At 51.2% G+C, this 22,666-nt stretch overlaps 1 protein-coding gene and 1 non-coding gene across 7 annotated transcripts in view; both read right to left on the bottom strand.

Annotated features, from left to right (window-relative positions):
* The window catches only part of Cmip (c-Maf inducing protein), a 204,488-nt gene that overhangs the window by 7,226 nt on the left and 174,596 nt on the right, over positions 1-22,666 (bottom strand). For all 6 annotated transcript variants that reach the window (NM_001163262.1, XM_006531434.3, XM_011248527.2 and 3 more), the window contains 8 exons: positions 17,362-17,715; positions 8,900-8,965; positions 7,184-7,210; positions 6,833-6,881; positions 5,144-5,251; positions 2,005-2,121; positions 1,061-1,201; positions 411-458 (listed from right to left, as the gene is read on the bottom strand). In NM_001163262.1, the coding sequence (NP_001156734.1) occupies positions 411-458; positions 1,061-1,201; positions 2,005-2,121; positions 5,144-5,251; positions 6,833-6,881; positions 7,184-7,210; positions 8,900-8,965; positions 17,362-17,715 (910 nt within the window). The remainder of the gene's footprint in view (positions 1-410; positions 459-1,060; positions 1,202-2,004; positions 2,122-5,143; positions 5,252-6,832; positions 6,882-7,183; positions 7,211-8,899; positions 8,966-17,361; positions 17,716-22,666) is intronic.
* Mir7077 (microRNA 7077) lies at positions 1,202-1,258 on the bottom strand. The gene has a single exon (NR_106045.1). It is a non-coding gene; the product is annotated as a microRNA 7077 (primary transcript).

Genomic DNA, 22,666 nt, shown 5'->3' with positions numbered 1-22,666 from the left:
AAGAAATCAGATCCCCCAAGGCTTCAGGAAATGGGAAAATGGTGGGCAAACCAGAAATCAAACACAGTCTAGTGCCTGGTTGCTATTGTTACCATGGCTACCGGCAACCCCTAGGCGATACTGCTGATGTCACCAGCAAGCTTTTGTTGTTCTCAGGCGTTGGAGCTAGAGTCTTACACAGGTTAAATGTGTGCTCTACCTGCCAAACTGCAACCCCAGCCTTGGTATCGACAGAAAGCTTTCAGTCCATTTACCTTCTAGATGAGGTGGACCTATCTCCCTGACCCGCGGTAGACATCTGTGCTCTCCCCTCCCCGTTATTCCTCATCCTAGGGGCTGGACAGCTCACCTCCCACTCAGCGCATTCTCGCCCTACCTCACCCACCCCACAGAGACTAAAACCTACTTACCGTGGACTTGGAGGGCAGTGTTAGCCTGGTGGGTCCGCCTTTCCTTTGCTGCAAAAGAAATAAGATCAGTTGAGACACATGTCTGCTCTGTCACCAGCCTCATGAAGCCAGGGCTACTTCCTCAGGCAGAAGACGCCACGCTGGCTACAGCACAGTAGCACGTGACACTGAAACACTGCAGAGCTGGACGTTTAGATGCTCTGATGGAAGGCGATGTCACCCATCCAGTTCTTAAGTGGCATCCATTTCCACCTAGAGTCCTGGCAGTCGATAGAGAACTTTTATACAGGTGTCTCGTGGTGAGGCTGGTTGCCCTGGGCTGTGCATACTTTTTGCCCAGAGCCATAGTGGGGAGAGAAGGGTGGTTCCCAGGTAAAAGGTAAAGGACGGCACTCATGGACCCGAGTGTGCACACATATACAGAGACAGCCTCTCAGCTAGGACCAGGTATGACAATGACACATGGGTCCCTGTACCGAAGTAGAATGGGCCGTGTGACTTCAGCCGGCCTGCTTTACCTCTCTGTGTCCATCTAGAGTCACGTTTGAGAAGTACAGGGAACAACCCCCAACTCTATGGGTGTGGAGTGGCAGTCACAAGGGGGCTGTCTGACGCTCTGCAAACGGAACGGCGGGCAGTTGAGAACTCACCAGCTCCTTCAGCTCCCGCTGCCGGTCGCACAGCTGTTCATACATGCGCTTGCCCACGTCCGTGCTCTCCAGCGTGGAGATGATCTGCAGTTGGGTGTCGTTGTTGTCGATGATGTTGTATTCCAGCATCAAACACAGGATCTGCCAGGAGCCATGGAAGGTGTGTCAGGGAATAGCCTGCCATGGGACCTTGGCCTATGCCGTTTCCGAAATTTGGCGTTTTCTGCTCTTGGTCCCATGCTAATGTCTCAATCCCACCTCCAGGGACACTTAGGGTTTTCCAAACGGGCCTGTTCCTTCTTGTAAGGTAGAGAGCCCTGTTCACACGCCCTTGACTGATGGGCAGCTTGGTGACTGCTCTCTAGAGGGTAGAGTGTGGCAAGGTGGTGCTCCCCAATTCTGACAGCTGTTATAAAACCCTACTGCTCATGGGACAGGAACTCTGGGAGTGTGTTGGCATTGGGGGACTTCAGAGCAGTGAGAAGTTGGTGGACAGAGGAACAGTTAGAAGTGACATGAGGCACCTAGGCTTGTGCTCTTGACAACTTGAGCAGTGACCCCCCCCCAAACCCCACAAAGCAGAGAGGCTAGGGCTGCCTTAGTCCTTCAGTTGGAGAAAGAAGCCTTATTGAGGACCCCATGGGCTCCAACCGCCATGCAAACTCTAGGAGACCCCAAGGAAAAATAGCCCAGGAGAGCCTGGCTACCTCTTGGTCTGTTATGTGCTCTATGTACAGACGGTTGCTATATAGTACTAGATAATCAGAACAGAAACTTCTAGATGGCTGTGATCAACACTCGCTAGATCCCAACTGCAATGGACCAGCAGCAGCCTGAGAAAGGCCTCTGCACACCCAGGAGGCTACAACCACACCTGCCTTGCCCACACTGATTGCCCTTCACACAGATCACATTGCAACGGTACCTGGGGACCAGGGACTTACCTCTGCCATGGTCTGGTTCCCTCTCAGGGCCAGGAGCATACAGGGGCCCAGCTTGTTTTCTGCCAGTGAGAGCAGAAACTTTTTGGTCTTGTAACAGGAGCCCATGAGAATGTGCACCTGGGAGGCGAGAAGACTCAGGTGAAGCAACCATGATGTCACTGCAGTGCTATGACCCTCAGCACTAGCCTCCCCACTCCCCGTCCCCCCTCCCCGTCCCTCAGACCGTTCCCTGTAGAAAGTGACTGAGGACGTTATGTTGAGTGACAGCTGGTATACATGAGACTACACTGGGATGGGGTGCAGGCATCAGGCACAGTCACCCAGGCAGGCAAGACAGTGGCTGCCGGAGTTGTCCAGGGGAACAGACAAGTGGTGCTGATGGATGAAGACCTGTGTACCGGCATGCCAAGGATGCTCTGAGTCAAGGTGTTAACACTCACAGTCTCTCTCTTTTACTACAGTAACAAACAAACAAAAAAGACTCCCCTTTTCCCCAGTTCCCTTCAGGGGCTACTGGTATTAGGTCTTGTATATTTCTAGCATTGAGGGTACTGGGTGGAAATTTCTAGGCAGTCCTTGCTAGGTGGGGGACGAGGGGCCTGATTCGCATGGCAGTTGGGCTGTTCTGTGCTTTGCTCTCTCTGTGATACCAAACCAAAAGCTGTTTTGAGAGATCACCCTCCCAGCAAAACCTGCTCCCTCCCAAGATATGCTAGGAGTGGTGTGTGTGTGTGTGTGTGTGTGTGTGTGTGTGTGTGTGTGTGCGTCTGTCTGTCTGTCTGTCAGTCAGTCTGTCTTGCATTTAGAGGTGATGGCATATGAGCAAGGGCTCCCCAACTCAACAGAGGCAGGGGAGCCCAAACATCCTCTGGAAGAGACAGCCTAATCCAAGGACCACTTCTCGCCATGGGTCTCCATGGAAACAACACACTCGCATCCCCACGGCTGCCTGCTTCCTTCCCTGACTATGTACTCTTCTGCTCCATCATTAACAACTCTGGCATACAAATAAAATCACTCTGGCGGGAGCTCACTCCCTGAGTTCTCTCTCACACTGAGTCCCCGCATGAAGGGGTGGGGGAGACTCCACACATTGCCATGGTAAAACTGTGACATCAGAGGAAGCCAGAGAGGCGATGGCAAGCAAGACATGGCGTAAACAGGCGGCTCAGCGTGTTTCTAGGTACACAGGACATTCAGAAAGCAGGTCTAGGGGAGCAGGCGAGGGGCTTGGAGCAGATGCGTAAGGAAAGGGAACTAAAAATAAGGTCCTTGAGGTGGTGTCTGAGAGGACACGCCTATCTATCGTCATTGCACAGATCTCTCTGCCAAATTCACTGTGGTAGCTGTTTACCCTGCAAACCGGTCCCTAAGAGAGAGAGACAAATAAGCTGAGCCAAGTTGGGGTCAAGGAGTCCCTGGGTGGCATAGTGCGTAAATCATGCCTGACACTACACACAATTGCTACCTATGGTGTGATGGCGAAGCCTCTCTTTGTCTTGTTTTGCCTATGAGGAAGATGGAGCCTATACAGGCAAGTTGGTGTATAAGGCCAACTAGAGGAAGACTGGACAGGGACCCCAGGCCCAGGTCTAGAGGATGCCTGCATTTTCTCCACATCACATGACCCCAGAAGAATATGTGAATGGAGTTGGGTGTGTCAGGGAACAGAGTGCATCCGTGTCCCTCTGCTACAGAAGAAGCCACTACCCCGAGACAGTAATCTGGTCCACAAAGGGCTTGTAAAGAAGTCTTGTCAAGCAAGCCACTAGATTTCTCTGGGTCTCTCGAGGCCCAGGTGTGATTCCAAAGAGCTGAGCACAGGGCTCAGCTGACACAGAGCTCTGTTCTCAACCTGTAGCTTACAACCCCTTTGGGGGGAGGGTCACATCAGATATCCTGCATACCAGATATTCACATTACGATTCATAACAGCAGCAAAATTACAGTTACGAAGTAGCAATGAAATAATTTTATGGTTCCGGGGGGGTCACCATGGCATGAGGTACTGTGTTAAAGGCATTCACCGCATTAGGAAGGTTGAGAACCACTGCTCTATGGGAAGAAGCCACTGTGGATGTCTTAGTGACCTCAATACTATGATCTGAGGTGGGGATGAGAACCCTGAGTCTGGCCCCCAAGCCTTTCATTATGAGGACTGGACAAGCAGGTGGCTATGGAGTTTCTTGTGCCAAGATGGATCTGTCCCTTGCACAGAACATCACCATAGCAACCAAGTCTAATCAGTGATTTGTACACACACACACACATGTATATCCACAGAAACAGGGCTGTGGCTTTGTAGGGCAGAGCACCCCCAAACAGGCCATGTTTCTATATCTGCTTTCTATGCTTCTCTGCACCTCCCAGAGCAGGTGACAGGCTCTTGACCCAGGTACTCAGGGATCAGTGACACTCTCTGTAGTGGTTTGAATATGTTTAGCCCAGGGAGTGGCACATTTGGAAGTGTGTTCTTGGAGTAGGTGTGTCACTGTGGGCATGGGCTTTAAGACCCTAGTCCTAGCAGCCTAGAAGTCAGTATTTTCTAGCAACCTTTAGATGAAGATGCAGAATTCAGGGCTGAAGAGATGGCTCAGCAGTTAAGAGCACTGACTGCTCTCCCGAAGGCCATGAGTTCAAATCCATGCAACCACACGGTGGCTCGCAACCATCCATAATGAGATCTGACGCCCTCTGGTGCGTCTGAAGACAGCTACAATGTACTTTGATATAATAATAAATAAATCTTTAAGTTGTAGTGAGCGGGGCTGACTAAAGAGAGCTTAAATTCAAATTCCCAGCAACCACATGATGATGGCTCACAACCATGTACCCATATACATAAAATAAATTAAAAATAATTTAAAAAAGAAAAAAAAAGATGTCGAACTCTCAGCTCCTCCTGCACCATGCCTGCCTGGATGCTGCAATGTTCCCACTTTGATAATGGACTGAACCTCTGAACCTGCAAGCCAACCCCAATTAAATGTCCTTATAAGAGTTGCCTTGTTCGTAGTGTCTGTCGACAACAGTAAAACCCTAACTAAGGCACTCTCCCTCTTCATGGCTGGCTGCTGTGTACCCCAGGATGGACCAGCCCGACACCAACCAGCAGCTTCCTGTGGGGGACCCTACGTACCATGCTGGCAAACAGCTCCCCGTCATCATCACAGGCCACCCCTCCAGGGCTGTAGAGCTGGAACCAGCCATCCTTGCCTGCCCGCACGCTCAGCAGACAGGAGTGGACCTGTGGGCAGAGGGGACAGACACACTGTCAGTTCTAAACAGTCTCAGGTATGAAGGTAGCATGAACGGTGTCCAAGCCAGGCAGCCAGGAAATACATGAACTTCCTTTAGCTTCACACTGCCAAGTCCAGCCACATGTCTTCAGCTCCCTAGGACAGTCCTGAGGCCTAGCTGGGAAACACTCACACATGCCTACATATACACACCCACACCTACCCCCCACGTACCCCCCCACATACCCACACACATATACACACACCACACCTACCCACTGTGATCCCACACACGCATAGGCACATACACACTCACACCTACCCACTGTGAACCGCCCCCATAAACACACCCACGTCTATCCACTGTGACGCCACACACGCACACATATACACACAGCTTCAGGCTTAAGGACAACTGAGACCACAGCTGGTGACATTTCCTCACTAGCCTTTCTGCTTTCTCTCAACTGCATCTGAAGATGGTTTGTAAAACCTGTGATGGAGCTAGAACTTTCTAGAATAAGGTTTCCCACTGCAGCCTAGAGACCATATAAGAAGCAGGAAGGATGCTTATAACACATGGTCTTGGTTCGACCAGATCCAGGGATCTCGAATCATGAGGGTTAGTGGGGGCCTGCCTTGTAGGCAAGCAAGAAGGTCTGGGGACAGTTTCCCTACAGCATCTAGACTTGGAGCCCGAGAGACTGGGTCGCAGGTCATGAATTTATGCTTCTGGGTGGGGCCAGTGTGGTATGGGATGTTAATGACTTAACTTCCATTCCCAACTCTGAGAGAGCGGGGCGGGGTGGGGGTTGGGGTGGGGGTGGGGGATATCAGTGATTATTTTTTAGTTTTTTTTGAGACAAGAGTTTCTCTGTTTCTTCTGGCTGTCCTGGAATTAGCTCTGTAGACCAGGCTGTCCTTGAACTCAGAGATCTGCCTGCTCTATGTCCCAAGCACTGGGACTAAAGGTGTGTGCCACCACTGCCTGGCTTGGGGGGTGATTCTGAAGTCAGGAAGGGATAAGAATGGCTTCCCCTTGGGCTTGTAGAGGTTAACAGGGAGCATGCATGTGCCTGACGTGGGGCAAGAGCTTAATCTGCCCTTGGTTTCCTGAAGCTCAGAGCTTTTGTGAGAGCTCCGAGTTCAACTGATTCCTTCCTTGGCCCAGGGACCCCCACACTAGCAGCACAAACACAGGACCACAACATTGACCGGAAGCTGGTTGGACATTCCATGGAGGATCCAATGAATCTAAAGCCATGTGACACAGGGACACTGTCTGCCAGTCTCTGGCTAACCAAAATGAAGTCCAAGAGGCTCCACATGGGGAAAAGAGGCTGTGTCTGCACAAGGGGGTGGGTGTGGGTGGGTGTGTGGGGGCGGGGCTGGAACCTGTATAGTCCGTTCTAAGGATCTGATGACTCAGTGACCTCTGCAAGGAGACCTAGGAGGCCCCCAAACTATTTTTCTACTGTAGAAAAAAAGGCTTACTGCGCTGAGGTATGGCTCAGTGTTTGTTTAGGTCCCATCTCCAATAAATACATGGGGGGAAAAAAAGTAAAAAAGTAAAAAAAAAAAAGTCTTACTTCCTGTCTTGGATCTTCTGCAAACCTCTGAATCACGTACTTCAGTTCCCTGGAAGGAAGAGGAGGGCGGGTCATTTGCAGGCCCAAGTGGACAGGGAGGGGTAGGGAAGAGATGCAAGAGGAGCCAGGAGCAATTGGGGGTAGACAAAGCGAGGCACATGGGAAACATTCTAGCAAGGTTTGGATGTGTGACACAGGGGACCGCTCAGGTGGTGCCTCTGCAAGCCTCCAAAAATGCACATGGACCAGAGAATGGGAAGGAGGCTGGTGGTGGCAGGGACGTGGAGGTGATCAGATACAGGGAGCATTCACAGTGGGAGAAAGTGGGGTGGGTGCGGCTGCCATACTCACTTTGTGAACTTCTCGTGGGCGAGAGCTCTGTACCAAAAACAAAGAGACAGGCAGTTAGAGGCCTTTGCTGCCCAACGATCCCATTTCCTCCCAGGACATCTAGACTTTAGCTCTGACTCGAAGAGAAGAGTGTAGAGAAAAATGACAAAGAAACGAGGGTATCCGATGTGCCCCTCCTTTGACAAGGTGAGGATCACAGTCACACGAACAGGCTGAGCCACCGATGTCCCCAAAGTCAACCCCAGGCCCACACCTGTCATGCAGAAGTGCATGAACGTGTTCAGGCACACATGGGCTCCAGGGACCCAGGTGTGTTTGTTAATTGTTCCACAATTAAGGCGAGCCTGCAGTAATTACCAGCGCACATTGCCAGGCAATCAGGGACCATTCTTCCAAGTGAATTGCATCATGGGCCACTGTCAAGCGGGTCCCAGGGCCTGTGGGGACAGCTGCTGTAACCAATGATGCCACAGACAGAGAAGGCTCTGAGGAGTCAGATTTCTCCGGTCTCCATTCTTGGGAGCCCCGAGGGAACTAGCCGGCCAGCAAATGGGGCAATTACTGGGTGTAATGTCCCCCTCGGAGGAGCTGCATTCATAAACACAGGCTCACTAATGGGCTCTGCAGAGAGCCCCAAGTGCCTCCCAAGGCCCAGCAGCTTCCAATCTGTCAAAACAGACCTGCAGGCATGTGAGGCCCGTGGCTGAGCTGAGGCTCTCTGTAGGTTGTGATCCAACGCACAGTGATGCTTCCCATGAATTCTTCCATGCCAGTATGAGGGTGGGCGAAAGGGTCCTTTCTGGCCACGCTCAGAGTGTTGTTAGCTAACGGCCATCAAGGCTCAGTACACACAGCTAGCCTTCCCTTGCACAGCCCTGAAACGGCTCCATATGCCTTTTCTTTTCTTTTCGCTTGTTGGTCCTTCTTGGTGCTTGGAGATCAACTCAGGGCGTTGCACATGCTAGGTACACGCTCTGCCACCAGAGTACCACACTGGCCTTTCCTCCTTCTTTCCTGCCTTCCTTCCTTTCTTCCTTCTGCAGACAGGGTTTTATTATGTAGCTCAGGGTAGCCCCAAACTGGAATTATAAGCAGTAGTTCTCAACCTGTGTGTTGAGATCCCTGGGGGGGTAGGAGTGGGGGTGGAGTCAAAAGACCCTTTCATAGGGGTTGCATATCAGATATTGATGCAATGCTTCATAGCAGTAACAAAACTACAATTATGAAGTAGCAACAAAAAGTAACTGTATGGTGGGGAGTCACCACAACATGAAGGGCTGTATTAAAGGGCTGCAACATTAGGAGGGCTGAGAGCCAGTGAATTATACAGGTACGTGCGCCATGCCTAGCACAGTGGTGATATTAACTGTCAATTTTTACTGTTCCCCAGGGAATGGGGGGGAGGGAGAGTATTACTGTCTCCATGTGCTATGTAATCAAAACCGTTAAAGTAACTACAGGCCAGGCATCGTAGAGATGGCTCTGGCCTTGTCTGAGTTTAATGAGTCCCTGTGTCACTGTCACGAGACCTGAGGCTGTTCCTATCACAGTCTTGGTTTTTCAGAGAGGCCCTGAGCTGGGCCACATCTCTGTCTTGGCTGTGGGTCCTGATATCCTACTCAGACTCACCTCTCCACGACACTGTGAGCCCCTTAAAATGGCATCACCCTCTCTTGTGGTTCCCTTCCCATTTGGGCAGGTTCTGGTGGGACTTACTCTTTGGGGAATGGAATGGGTTGAAGCAAGCTGGCCAGAGACGGTCTCCAGTCATCGTAGTCGGACCTAGGATGAGAGAGGAACCTGGTGAGGGGCAGTCAGCAGGGAGGGGATTTCCACGTGCTATCCCGTAAGATACAAGTGTCTGGGGTTAGCACACGATATGGACTCTGCCTCAGAGAGAGCAGACATAGCGCAGCATGAGCCACCCAAGAACATCCCAGACTTCCAAACAACCACCAGGGAACTACAACCCAGCTCCCCGGAATCCCACATCCTCCTTGCTCTGAACTCAGACTTTATCTGTCTCTGTTCATGACCCTTTGAGGCTTCACAGAGGGCGAGGGGCTACTCTAGGTTTCCAATCTCTAAATCCAGGTTGATGTCTAAGCCCCTCATAACCTCAGAGTGGGACACATCTGGAGAGAGGGAGCCTTTTTAAGGAATTATAACACAGGGCCACTAGGTTGGGCCCCGAAGCAATTCAAATGACACATGAGAAATGTGTGCATGGAGAAGACCCTGAGAGGACACAGAGAAAGGGCACCAGGGCCTGACAGCCCCGCCCCACCTGCACCCGTCTCCTCAGAACTGAAAAGATACTGTGATCCCAGGCACGTGGCCTGTGGAGGCGTCTCAGCACTATAAGCACACCTGTCCCTCTTGTCTGTGACTGACCAGACTCAAGGGGAAACCTACAGACTGACTCAAGAAAAACAAATAAACAAACGACCCAAGCAACAAAACCACAATTTGGATCGTTGTCCCTAGCTACCAGTTTTTGTTGTTGCTGTTGTTGTTGTTTGTTTTGTTTTTAGACAGGGTCTCGAGGCTGATGAGGTGACTCTTACTGGTAAAGGTGCACATCCCCAAATGTCCCCAAGTCTGACAAACTGAGTTCATGTCTCAGAATTTACATGATGGAAGATGAGAATTGGTCCCTGCAAGCTGTTCCCTGACCTCTGTATAGATGCTATGGCATTTGAATGCTCATCACACACACACACACACACACACACACACACACACACACTTAGGCAAGGTCTCATGTAGCCTAGTCTGGCCTTTTGATACATAGCTGAAGATGGCCCTGAACTTCTGATCTTCTTGCTTCCTGGTCCCAAGTGCTAGGATTACAGGCCTGGGCCACCATGACTTGTTCACGTGGAGGGTGACATAACCCAAGGGTTTTAGCATGCTAGGCAAACATCCTCCCAACACACACACTCCTTTCCTTGCTGTTAGACCCCCACCTCTATTTTTCCACTTCACCCGGCTGGCAGTCACAATATAATACTGAAAAAAGGCTGTGACGTATTTCTTCAGCATTTCCTCCACACATGCATTATGCCGAGAGCTCTGTATCTCCACTTGTTTGCTCCTTGCAAACACGCAACATAGTAAACAGAACCCGCGCCATTTAGACAGAAGAGGAGACGCAAGGCGCAGAGAGGTTAAGCAGACGGCTGGAGCTAACACAGTCTGACTGAGACATGGCCTTCAGGCTTCTGACTCTAGACCCTTGGGTCTTCCTGGAGCTAACTGACTCCCGTCAAGACCTTACCAAAAGCAGACATCTGTGTGGTAGGGAGCTTGTATCTCAAGCAGGGACATAGGGAGGGCCAGGTGTGCTTCCCTCCTGCGAGGTGCACCGTGGTGACAGAGTGAAGTGATTGCTCAGAGAATAACGGACCAAGAAGTGATGCAGTGATGCAGGACAGGTGCTTCAGCTTCTACTGCTCCACAGTGCAACTGTGGCTGAGCATAAGCATGCGTCAGGCCCTGAGAAGAGGCTGCTCTGTGGCTGGCTGAGGAGGACTGCAGAGGGACGACATCACAGGGGGTCGGGGTGGGGGGGATTTCAACAAGGTCTCAGTCTGATAACAGATGGAACCCCCTCCCCCACATGGGAAAGCTTCTGGAAAGCTGTGGGAGAAACTGAGGCTCAGAGATGCTTTGTGACTTTCTACCAATCTCAGCTGGTTGTTGACGTGTGGCATAGGGACTCCTAAAGCCATGACCTACATACATTCCCAACCCCTAGCACCTACACTGTATTTATACCCAAGTCTCCAACACCGTGGGTTTGAGAGCTTTGCTGAAGGGCAAACCTCAAGATAGCCTGTTCTCAAATCACAAGGTTCATGGGTTCCGCTGCTGGGTGAATGGCTGGCCCTGACTGAGTTCTATGCCATGTTATTGGTCCACTTTTACATTCAGAATTCAGGCTTCCTGTTGTAATCTGCACGAATGGGGGTTCCACATTTATCTTTCCTTCTTGTTCTTCCAGTCCCACTCATTCTGTTTTTGATTTTGAGATAGGGATTGTACTGGCTGGTTTTGTGTGTCAACTTGACACAGGCTGGAGTCATCACAGAGAAAGGAGCTTCAGTTGAGGAAATGCCTCCATGAGATCCAACTGTAAGGCATTTTCTCAATTAGTGATCAAGGGGGAAAGGCCCCTTGTGGGTGTGACCATCTCTGGGCTGATAGTCTTGGGTTCTATAAGAGAGCAGGCTGAGCAAGCCAGGGGAAGCAACCCAGTAAGGAACATCCCTCCATGGCCTCTGCATCCTGACCTGCTTGAGTTCCAGTCCTGACTTCCTTGGTGATGAACAGCAGTGTGGAAATGTAAGCCGAATAAACCCTTTCCTCCCCAACCTGCTTCTTGGTCATGATGTTTGTGCAGGAATAGAAACCCTGACTAAGACAAATTGGTACCAGCATAGTGAGGTATTCCTGTGACAACCTGACCATGTTTTGGGAAGGAATGTGTAAGGACTTTGGAACTTTGGGCTAGGAGATCGGTGTTAAGAGCTCTGTGGGATGGATGCTGTATTGGAGCTTGGAAGATAATGTTGAGAACAGTGCAGAAGATGGAGGCCTGGCTTGTGAAACTTCAGAGGGAAAATTAAAGACTTATCAGGGCCTTTGCTGTTTTGATTGTGGTTCTGGTTAGCTGGGGCTGAAGAATCAGCTGTGATTAACAAGATACCAGAACTACTAAAGTTTAACCTTTGCATTACTGGGACTATTGATGCTGGTTAGCTGGAGCTAAGAAATTAGCGGCGATTAAGAAGAGACCAGCATCATTGAGGTGACATCTTCTGGGAAGTGTTTTCTGAGAGCACAGAGGCTGTGTTCCAGATATAGCCAAGGTTGTACCTTGTGCTGTGGCTGGACTTGGTAATGTGTAAGAGTTACCCAGGTGGTACTAGTTTTGAAGGCATGAAGGGGTCACGCAGAGCAGCTGAGGCTAGGCACTGAGAGAGGCCATGGAAGACCATTGGTGAAGGTACAGCCTCAGTTGTAATTGATCGCCCTGGACTGAAGGGTTCATGCAGTGTTTTGGAGATGTCGGTACCATGAAATGACCACCAAGAATAGCAGCAACAGTGGAGTACAGGCATTTGAAGCCTAGAAGACGTCACATGTGCTACAAAGGGCATGGCTGGAGAAGTGACCCAAGCCCTTGGAGGAGCCCAGAAGATTGTGAGTTGGATCCTAGACATTGGACAGTTGGAGTTTGATTTTGCTTTTCATTGTGACTGTGCCCTGATACTTTTCCCTTTTGAAGGAAGTATTTTAGTGGAACCCACAGTTAAGAGACTTTTAATTGTAAAGACTTTGGATTTTAAGAGAGATTGAAATTTTAAGAATTTGCAAAGACTGTGGGACTTGTAAAGTTGTTTAGATCTTGGGGATGAATAAGAAACTAAGGGTTGAGGCTTACTAGTGATATGTTTGTGTGTCAAGTTGACAAGGGGTCAATTGTACTGGCTAGTTTTGTGTCAACTTGACACAGCTGGAGTTATCACTGAGAAAGGAGCTTCAGTTGAGGAAATGCCTCCACGAGATCCAGCTGTAAGGCATTTTCTCAATTAGTGATCAAGGGGGAAAGGCCCCTTGTGGGTGGGACCATCTCTGGGCTGGTTCTTGGGTTCTATAAGAGAGCAGGCTGAGCAAACCAGGGGAAGCAAGCCAGTAAAGAACATCCCTCCATGGCCTCTGCATCAGCTCCTGCTCCCTGACCTGCTTGAGTTCCAGTCCTGACTTCCTTGGTGATGAACAGCAATGTAGGAAGTGTAAGCTGAATAAACCCTTTCCTCCCCAACCCGCTTCTTGGTCATGATGTTTGTGCAAGAATAGAAACCCCGACTGAAACAGGGATCTCAGGTAGCCCAGGCTAGCCCCAAAGTTGCTACATGGCTGAGGATGACCTTGAACTCCTGGTCCCCCTGCCTCCACCTGTCAAGTGTTGAGATTACAGGCACTCTCCACCATGCTTGGTGTATGCAGTGATAAGAGCAGACACAGGAACTCTGTGAACATTAGGTAAGCTCACTACCGAGGCACACCAGCCCAACCCTTCTGATCTTAACACCACTGCCCTCCTCCCTGCCTGTGTGTCCTGCCCATCTACCTGGGCTTCCCAGAGAAATAAAGCCTGCTGTTTTTCAACCCCCAAAACAAATGCTTGCTTCGAACAAAGTACGGTTTAGATAACCCTTGGCCCTGGACTATTCCCGACATACCGCCCTCCAAATGAACCCTCGATAAAGACTTTAGGACCCAGATCCCACACCCTGGAAAGGTTCTGAGGAAAGGCCCAGGGGCTGGACAAAAACATGAGAAAGAATTGCCAGAAGAGGCTGGTGGTACCAGATAAGTCTGAGCCGTGTTATGGCTGACGTCTAGGCACGCACTGTACCCCATACTGGGCTCAAATTTGTTCCCGTTGTCTCCGGAACACCCACATAAAGAGGGAGGGGCGGGATGTTTGGGTCCAGGTAGCCAGAGGCGAGGGGGGGGCATGACAGGGCACTAGCCTGCTGCACTGTGCCAACCAAGGGTCTCCCAGTCCAGAGGCTGCAGGGATGCATGCTAGAATGTACCCGTTCCCTTAGTTTCTTCCCAGGGGGTGGGGTTGTCCATTTTTTGCAGCTAGCCTGCCTTGCCATGACGAGTTCACCTCCACCCTTAACTGACTCGTGGTCTCCAGCACACTGAAACGTGACTTCCTCTGCCACGCTCACTGCGAGCCACGTGGGGTCTTCCAAGGCCCTCCTGGTCAGTGGGTGTCACTGTCACCGAGTTATAAACACAAATGCTTGAAAGGTTGACATCTCAGCCTGGATCTCAGGCCAGAGCTGAGCCTTGGACCCAGGCTCCTGGCTCCTGTCAATGTTCTGCCTGTAACCTTAGTGTTGTGGTGGTAGGATCACTGAAGTTTGCTGTCTGCCAGCCTAGCTCCAGATTTAGTGAGACCCTGTCTCAGGGAACAAGGCAGAGAGGGACAGAGCAGGATGCCCACTGTCTTCCTCTCAACTTTACATGTGCGCATGACACACGTATATCACACACATATAAAACAGTATGATCTGTTCTGTGTAGAAAGGTTATTAGAGAACTCAAAAGAGATTCAAACACTCAACTCAGAACGCGGTAGAGGGGGGTGGATGTGTACTTCCTGGGGACCTCAGAAGCAGGGGTGTCCCTCCCTGCTTCACCTCAGCTACTCTTTCTTCCTGGATGGATGGAAGGGTACCCCCTACTACACCTTGCTCTTGATGTCGCAGCTTTGGATACCCAGTGCACCTCATATTCTGCGGGACAGGGTGAGAAAAAGAGCTACGACCTTTGGCTTCAAGCACAGACCCTGGCTTAGCATAGATGTATAGAAAATGCTTGAAGAAAAGGTGAATGGGCTAGATGTATAGAAACTATGCTTAAATGGGGTGAATGGGGCTGGAGAGATGGCTCAGTGGTTAAAAGCACTGGCTGCTCTTCCAGAGGACCCAGGTTCAATTCCAGCACCCACATGGCAGCTCACTACTGTCTGTAACTCCCGTTCCAGGGGCTCCAACACCCTCAGACAGACATACATGCAGGCAAAACACCAACGCACATGAAATAAAAATTTAATAATAAAAAGGAGAATATGTGCATGGGTGAATATGTGGATGGATAGACAGACGGGTGGATGGCTGGATGAATGGATGGCTGGCTAGATGGTGGATGGATGGACGGATGGACGGACGAGGACCCTGAAAAAAACCCAGGATCTCCATACTGCAGATCCCAAGCTGGTCTTGGCCAACTTGGCCTACTCCCAGCCAACCCAAAGTAGATCAATTCTGATGTGTCTTTGGAATACATCCCTTCTCAAGGGTCTTCAGGCTTGTGTTGACATTTTAGAGGTGTCACATTCCAGCGATGTAAAAGCCTGCCTTGGGGAACTTGTAACTGATAAGAACAACACACTGACTGGCTGGCCACACGAACATCCTCCCTGCAGCCAGTGGCACCCAGAGTTCTGACTGGGGTTTTCTTCACCCTCACAAGGTCCTGTGAAGCGATGCCTCCGTTCCACAGCTTATCATCTTCTCTCCTTTTTCCTTTTATTGGTTTTCTTGAGACAAGACTGTAGATAACCCTGGCTGTCCTGGAACTCACTACGTAGACCAAGCTGGTCTTGAACTCATAGACCAGCCTGCCCCTGCTTCCCGAATACTGGGACTAAAGGTCTGCATCTCCACTCCTGGCTCCATCTTCTCTTTCTTAGCTCTCATCTGGATTGTACTTTACGCTACAGTTTACTCTCACCAAGAACCAAAGTACAAGGGGGAAAAATCATCCCATTACAGAAATCTCACAGCAGCCCTCCACAGAGGGGTACAAGACAAGGCAGCCGAGGCCTAGAGGAGACAGAGCACTGTCTCATGTTACTCAACAGATAAAGCCTTGTCTGTTAGACACCCATTTCTCGGCAACCTTGTGCCTGTTGAATGCCACAGTGTTCTTTCCCTAAGTTGTCAAGAAGTTAGCAATGTACCTTACCCTGACTCTTATCTTAGGACAGGAAACACTACCCTGTGACTGGTGCCTCCCACACACTGGGTGTCCATCTGTGTGTGGAAGTGTCTGCTCTGGGCTGGAGCTAGGTTGAACTCAGAGAGGCCACATGACCAGTTCATGTCACAGACTAGTTAGTGACACCTGAGGGCCATACACCCAGATCCACCACACCTAAACCTGCTTTCCTGATGCAAAACACACAGGAGCCCTCTAAGCTGCAGGGGGTTGTTGAGATCTAGCGAGTCTGAGAGCCTAGAGACTAGACACCTAATAGCGAGCTTGGTGGGACTCTTCCTGGCTCATCAGACTGGTTTTGTTTGTTGTTGTTTGTTTGTTTGTTTGTTTGAAGACTGGCTGACCTGGAACTCACTCTATAGACCAGGCTGGCCTCGAACTCAGAAATCCACCTGCCTCTGCCTCCCAAGTGCTGGGATTAAAGGCGTGCACCACCACTGCCTGGCTTCATCAGACTATTCTTAACCTGGACATGGCCTCTTGACCACTGACCCTGGGAGCTGCAGCACGCAGGAGGTCTGGCCAAGCAGGAAGGAGTACTCAATCATGAATGTCTGTAAGGGAGTTAACTTCTGTCAGTGGTGTGATGTCTCTCAGGCCTGCAAAGAACCCAGATGGCAAGAGGCCTGTGCTGTGGCCCCTGGGAAACAGCCCAAGGCTCTGGCCTGGACGGCTGCTACCAGGAAATGTAGCTTACCAGAGTCCACAGCCAAGAGCCCGGGGAGGCTTGGAGTGCTGTGGGTTTGGCCAGGAAAGAAACGAGACTCCTCCCTGCCTTATGGAAGCCCAGATCCGAGCTCAGTTCTCAGATGCTTGGAAAGGATTCTGGAATTTTTCTCCCTTTGGCTGTAGGATCTGTAGATTGAGTTATACCCTCCCTTGGCCTCAGCTGAGGGCCACAAGAGTCTGGCACTGATTTTCTGCCGGTCCCCTACTCCCCTCAAGGGCAACAGGAAGCACAGATAGATGATTGCTGCCTCCACTGTCTCCCTCAACTACAGGAGGGAGTACCGTCACAGATCAGTTAGTGCCACCTGGGGGACACGTACCCAGTTCTGTGTGTCACCATGTGTAACATGTATACACATCCGACTTTAGACACCATGGTCCTTATCTGGGAACACGGAGGACCCCAACATGTCCCACCCCCCTGTTCTGGTTTACGAGTCAAGTGGCTGGAGACACCGCCACCCTCTGAACCCTAACTCAGGTTGCCGTGTACCCACGACTGAGGACATTAGCTAAACGGCTGGTGATGTTACAGGATGCTGGAGAACCCTGACCCAAACTCCCAGATACACGTGCTTTTTGGTTTTTTTTTGAGAGCGTCCATTCAGTAGCTCATGCTGACCTAGTACCTACTATATAAGACCCAGGTTGTCCTTTAACTTGTAGTCATCCTCTTGCCTTAGCTTCCCTAGTATGGGGACACACCTGCCTCCGCACAGTTTGGTCTAATTGGAGCATGCGCATATACCTACCCCATAGGACTCAGGAGCATGCGCATAAGCCCCTTACAGAACACCGGCTGGCAGCAGGACCAGCCTCCCAAACCCCGCCCTCCCCACAGTGAGTTCCAGGGTACTCACAGCAGCTTGAGGATCTCCACGTGGCAACCGAGCGTGCGGCCGGCCTGGGGGCCCAGCTCGATGCTCATGGTCCCACAGGCTGGGCTGACCATCAGACAGTCAATAAGGTTGGGCTCGCTGTCGTTGCCCGTGCTGGCGGTCAGCGCCGGCTTGGCAGTGCTGGTGCGCTCCACCTCCACGTGGACCTCGCTGGAGGCCACAACCACCGACTTCAGCCGTGGCTCAGACAATGTGGCTTCCTGAGACACCAGGTCCGGGCTGGGGTGCAGCAGACGCAGAGGTAAGGTGGGCTTTCGGTCGCATGGCTGCTGGCAGCCGTTTCGGATCTCTTTCAGGCTGGGGGAGTTGTCGCGACTGGACGAGGAGAAGAGAAATGGCCAAGTGTGAGTGCGGTTCAGCCCTGGCAGCCGGAAGAGGCAGCGCTGAGCAGAGATTAATGAATCGCTCTACACTTGGGATGCTGAGGCAGGAGGATGCTTGCCCAAGTTTCAGACTAGTCTGGGCTACCTAGTGGGTCTCTTGTCTCAGAACAGCAAACTGAAAACACAACAACAACAACAACAACAACAGCGACAAAACCAACCAAACAACAAACCAGAAGGCCATTGGTGAGACAAGCCCGATCTCCTGAGAGCTCAAACAACAGCTTGGCCGGTTTCCCAAAAACCTCTGTAACAAGGCCACAATAAGGTGGGACTGCCATGAAGTCCATTAGGAACAAAGTGGAGGCCTGGCTTGGGGTACTCAGCTCAGTATGAGGAAACTGGATCTGGGGTCCAGACCCGGCTGCCGGTCTCCATAACCTACCACAGCCCAGCACAGTAGGCACTCAAAGATACTTGCTCAATGAATAAACACAGACATCCCTGTAGCAAGGCCACCCCTTTCTGTGACAAACACCTAGTACCTGGTGCAGCCGTACCAACACCGACCAGGGATCCTTGATATACCTGTGACACCCGAGGAGTCCAGTCCTGCTCCCACTTATTTCCAGAGGTGAAGCTGTCCCTCCTACCTTGATGCCACCATGTCCCTCAGGTGGACATGGAGACGGGCAGCCGGGTCTGGATCCCAGATCCATTATATTGTCTGCCCTAGCCAGGTGAGAGAATAGAGCATGCACTCTCCTCCTGGGAGCCCACAGCTCACGTCTGTGGCTCCCAAGACCCACATTCTGGCGGGCCTGGAAATCTCCAGGGGTCTTTTCAGGGCTGACCTCTAAGCTCTGGCATCTTCGACTATCTGGAGGTATGATGCTTGTGCCCGGTGTCATGAGGTGTCACAAGGTAGTGTCTGGGGAACTGGCTTTTTGGCCACTGCTGCTTAGAATATGTGAAGCCAAACACTGATGTTTGGAGCTTTTTTTTTTTTTTTTTTTTAACAGCAGGACTTATCAGAGCCTTGACCTAAGAAAGCCCCTTTCAAAGTTACCCCTACCTCTAATTCCTGGGACAGCATCCTCAGGTATGGTAGCAGGAGCAATAGATTCTGAGGCTGGTGCCTGTGCCTCTCCGGGTACCAGGTTTCACACAGGTGCTTAAAGAACCCATGAGACAGACTCCATGGGGTTAAGTGACCTCCTGGATGTCACAGCTCAGGGACCAGAGTACCTGGATCTGAAGCTAGCTCTCTGCTCTTGGGACTAAGCACTACCAAGCAAGCTGTCCTTTAAGGTCCCAAGACTCCCAGGTTTCTCCTCCAGGAAGCCCCCTTTGGTTTCCTCTTCCTGTCATGGACACGCTCCTGCCTCAACTCCAAAACCATAGCTGTCCTACTCCGGTGGACACTAGGACATTCCCAAACTCAAGGAGTTCATCGGCTCTAGGGCAGGCCGATGCAAGCAGGGGCAGGGCTTCCATAAGACTAAGCACAGCACCAGGGGTGACCAGAAACAGGTACTTACTGGGCTGGCAAGATGGTTCAATAGGTAGGAAGGTTTGCGCCTAAGCCAGACAACCTGAGTTCGATCCTTAGGCCCTACATGGTAAAGGTCAGAAGGACTCTTAAGTTGTTCTCTGACCACGTGAGCCTCTCCACAATAAATAAGCCAAGTAAATGCATGTAAAGTGCTTTGAAAAAGAAAGAGAGGCCGGGCAGTGGTGGCGCACACCTCTAATCCCAGCACTTGGGAGGCAGAGGCAGGCGGATTTCTGAGTTCGAGGCCAGCCTGGTCTACAAAGTGAGTTCCAGGACAGCCAAGGCTATACAGAGAAACCCTGTCTCGAGAAAAACAAAAAGAAAAAAAGAAAGAGCTACTTGCCCAGGTCCCTGTCAAACCTGTCACGTGTGCCGTGTCCCCAAAGAGAAGCAAGGATGTGCACTGTGTGTACTGGTATGCAGGGCTGGGCCTCGCACCAGTGATCCACGTGGCAGCTCCTGGGGCCATGTGCAAAACTTGGGAAGAGACTCAGGGAAGGCCTGAATTCATTTTGCACCTGCCGTGAGCCAGGGCTGAGCAGAGCCCACTGAGGGCGCTCAATCAACACATTTTGGCTATGCTGGGGGAAAGCAATCACTCGCTTCTATAAACCTATGAACTCCACAGTGGGCGGAAGCGGCGTGTGGTCTGAGAGGCCAGGCTTGTGGATCTCCATGGGCTCGGATCTCATTTGCTCCTCTATACTCAGCTCTGTGTTTGCCTCTGCTGGGGTCGAGGAGTGGATTTTCAAGGCCTCTTGGCCCTGCTCAGTGATTTTCCAGACAGCCACGTTAACCTGGGTCAGGCTGTCTGTTCTTTCAAGTGTGGGAACATCGTGTGCTCACCGGGAGTGGTGCGGAGGCCTGGAGGACACTGGGAGGGATTGACCAATGCGCCAAAAGGAAACAACTTGACAGAACCAGGTCTGGAGGGAAGGGGGAGCCATGCCATCAGCTGGGAGCCTCCCCCCCCAACTCGAGGGCTCCCAGGGGCTCAGCTGTGCACTCCTGGGAGCCAAGGCCAGTAGTCTGTGTGGGAGGAGGGATGATCTATCTTATCTTCCTCGTGCCTTCATCTTGACAGTCCCTCATGACTGAGGCCCTGAAGCCCATCTCTCACCCTGCAGCAGTGGCAGCGGGGTGGTAGCTGGAAGCGCAATCCCATGACAACCCTCCCCTACTTAAATTTGTCTACTGGCTCGCCCATGTTCTCAGAAAACATAACCTAGGCCAGCCTCCTCTAAAAGTGTGTCCTCCTGCTCAGCATCTGTCTGGGTCCTCACACCCACATGTTGAACCTACATTTATTTCTTATTCATATCATTAGTGTGTGCGTGTGGTATAGGGTGGGCATGTCTGTTTGTATACATGTGAGTGCACGCATGTAGTAGAGAGAGGTTGATGGTGGATGTCTTCCTTGGTTGCTCTCCACCTTATCTACGGAGACAGAGTCTCTCAGCCGAACCCAGAACTTGTCCCTTTCCCTAGGCTGGCTAGCCAGCTTGCTCTGGGAACTCTATCGCATGGGCTAGGATTATAAATGGCTACCAAGCCTACTCACAAAAGCCTGGCTTTTATGTGGATTCCAGGGGATGTGAACTCTGGTCCTCACACTTGGATGGCAAGCACTTCACCTGCTGAGCTCAATCTGCTATCAATGCTGGCCCCTGGGAGTCCCTTCCTCTTCAGCCTCTCTGTCTCTGGTCTTAGTTACACTAATTTCCCTGGGCTCCTGCACTGCAAGGACCCTCTGTCCATGAGTAGACCCTGGCAGTTTAAGCAAGCAGACTCCTGAATCCCTAGCCAAAAAAGCCTGCATGGAACTTGGGCAGGCTGAGTGATTCTGCAGCAGGTGTTCGGGGAACATGGATGGAAAAAATGCAGTGATCACCGGTAACCCTGTCACCACTGGGCCATTGCATATGCTGTTCCCTCTGCCTGGATGTTCCTCTTTCTGCTTCCTATCTCCCTAAGTCTGGTGGGTCTTGTCTTTCTTCAATAGCATCTCCCTGAAGGGCCCTTCTAACTTTCTATTGGCAAGAGTTCTTAGCTCTAGCCTGGGGACTTCAAACACCAGCAAGACCACACCAATTAATTCAGAATGGTACTGGGGAGGCTTGGGTATTTTTTTTTTTTTCAAAGCTGAATAGACCCTGTATTATGCTGACAAAAGTCCAACAGCCATGTCTCCAGGACAAAGGCGCACTGATCGGTAGTGTTAAGTCAGTTGCCTTGGTGTCCACCGCACATGACCTATGGTGGCACAGGTGATGTCACCAAGCACCTGTGGGATGGGAAGGGACGTATATCTCAAGACAGACAGGAGCTGTCTTCCTATAGGAAGCATAGCCCTGGGAACCAGGCACTCTTTTCAAAAAACAAGGACATGGTCAGTCACTGCATTGAGAGGTCTCCCCCTCAATGTCAGGATCAAGACCAAGGGGTGGAAGACCAACCCTCCCCTGTCATGCCCTGCTACCTAGAAACATCCCTTATCTGTCACAGCCCCATCCTTCTCTGCTTGCTGGTTTTAGTAGCTCCATCCACCCAAGGTCAGAGATGCCCGAAGGCATTATGGCCTTTTTGTTGAGAATACTTCACTCAGTACATGCTATTCCTCGCTCCTCGCCCCCTATAGCTCTACCCGTGCCTAGACAGCAGGGGCCCCGCAGAGCAGTGCAGCGTTTCTACTGAACAACCAGGCAGCAGCTGCAGTGCCCTGCCCTGCGTGACCTGCAATACTACAGGAAGTAGCTCACAGATCAATGGCACCTGTGTCCCTTGGTATACCCCAAACAGCCTTAATCAGAACAGATGGGTCTGGATCAAACCTTGGAGGGTGGGTAAAGAGAATCGCAACTGAGTGAGTCACACCTAGTTTCTTGGGTCAGGGGGTCTCAGCTACACACAGTAGTCGCCCGCTTCCACCCAAATCCTAGTCTCTGAGCCTGCCTTTCCCCCTCCCCGCCCCCCAAGGAAAACACTCACAGTAACCTCCTTCTGGTCCCCTCACTACTTGGTTTTACCACGTGCATGGCCTGTCGCCCTCCTGACAGGCTCTGGTGTAGTCAGGGATCTATGAGTCCCTTAAGAACATTTGCCTCAGGAGGGGAGGTGACCACAGGCACAATACTGTCACTTTCTAGCTCTGAAAACTAGACTCTTCTGCGGCAGGCCCTCAAGAGAAAAGCGGACAGACCATTCATCATGACTCAAGTCCCCAATGGCAAGGCTGGAAGATGCCATAACACCTCCTCCCCCATGCACAAGTAAGTACACACATTACATAACCCCTCCCCTTCAAGTTCTCACTATGTAGCCTTAAACCTGTCATCCTCCTGCCTTAGCTTAGCTTTCAGGCTGCTAAAATGACAGGTGTTCACCCAAA

This window comes from Mus musculus, chromosome 8 (assembly GCF_000001635.26).
Source record: "Mus musculus strain C57BL/6J chromosome 8, GRCm38.p6 C57BL/6J".
In the NCBI taxonomy this organism is placed as follows: domain Eukaryota; kingdom Metazoa; phylum Chordata; class Mammalia; order Rodentia; family Muridae; genus Mus; species Mus musculus.
This window is presented reverse-complemented; position numbering and strand designations above follow the sequence as displayed.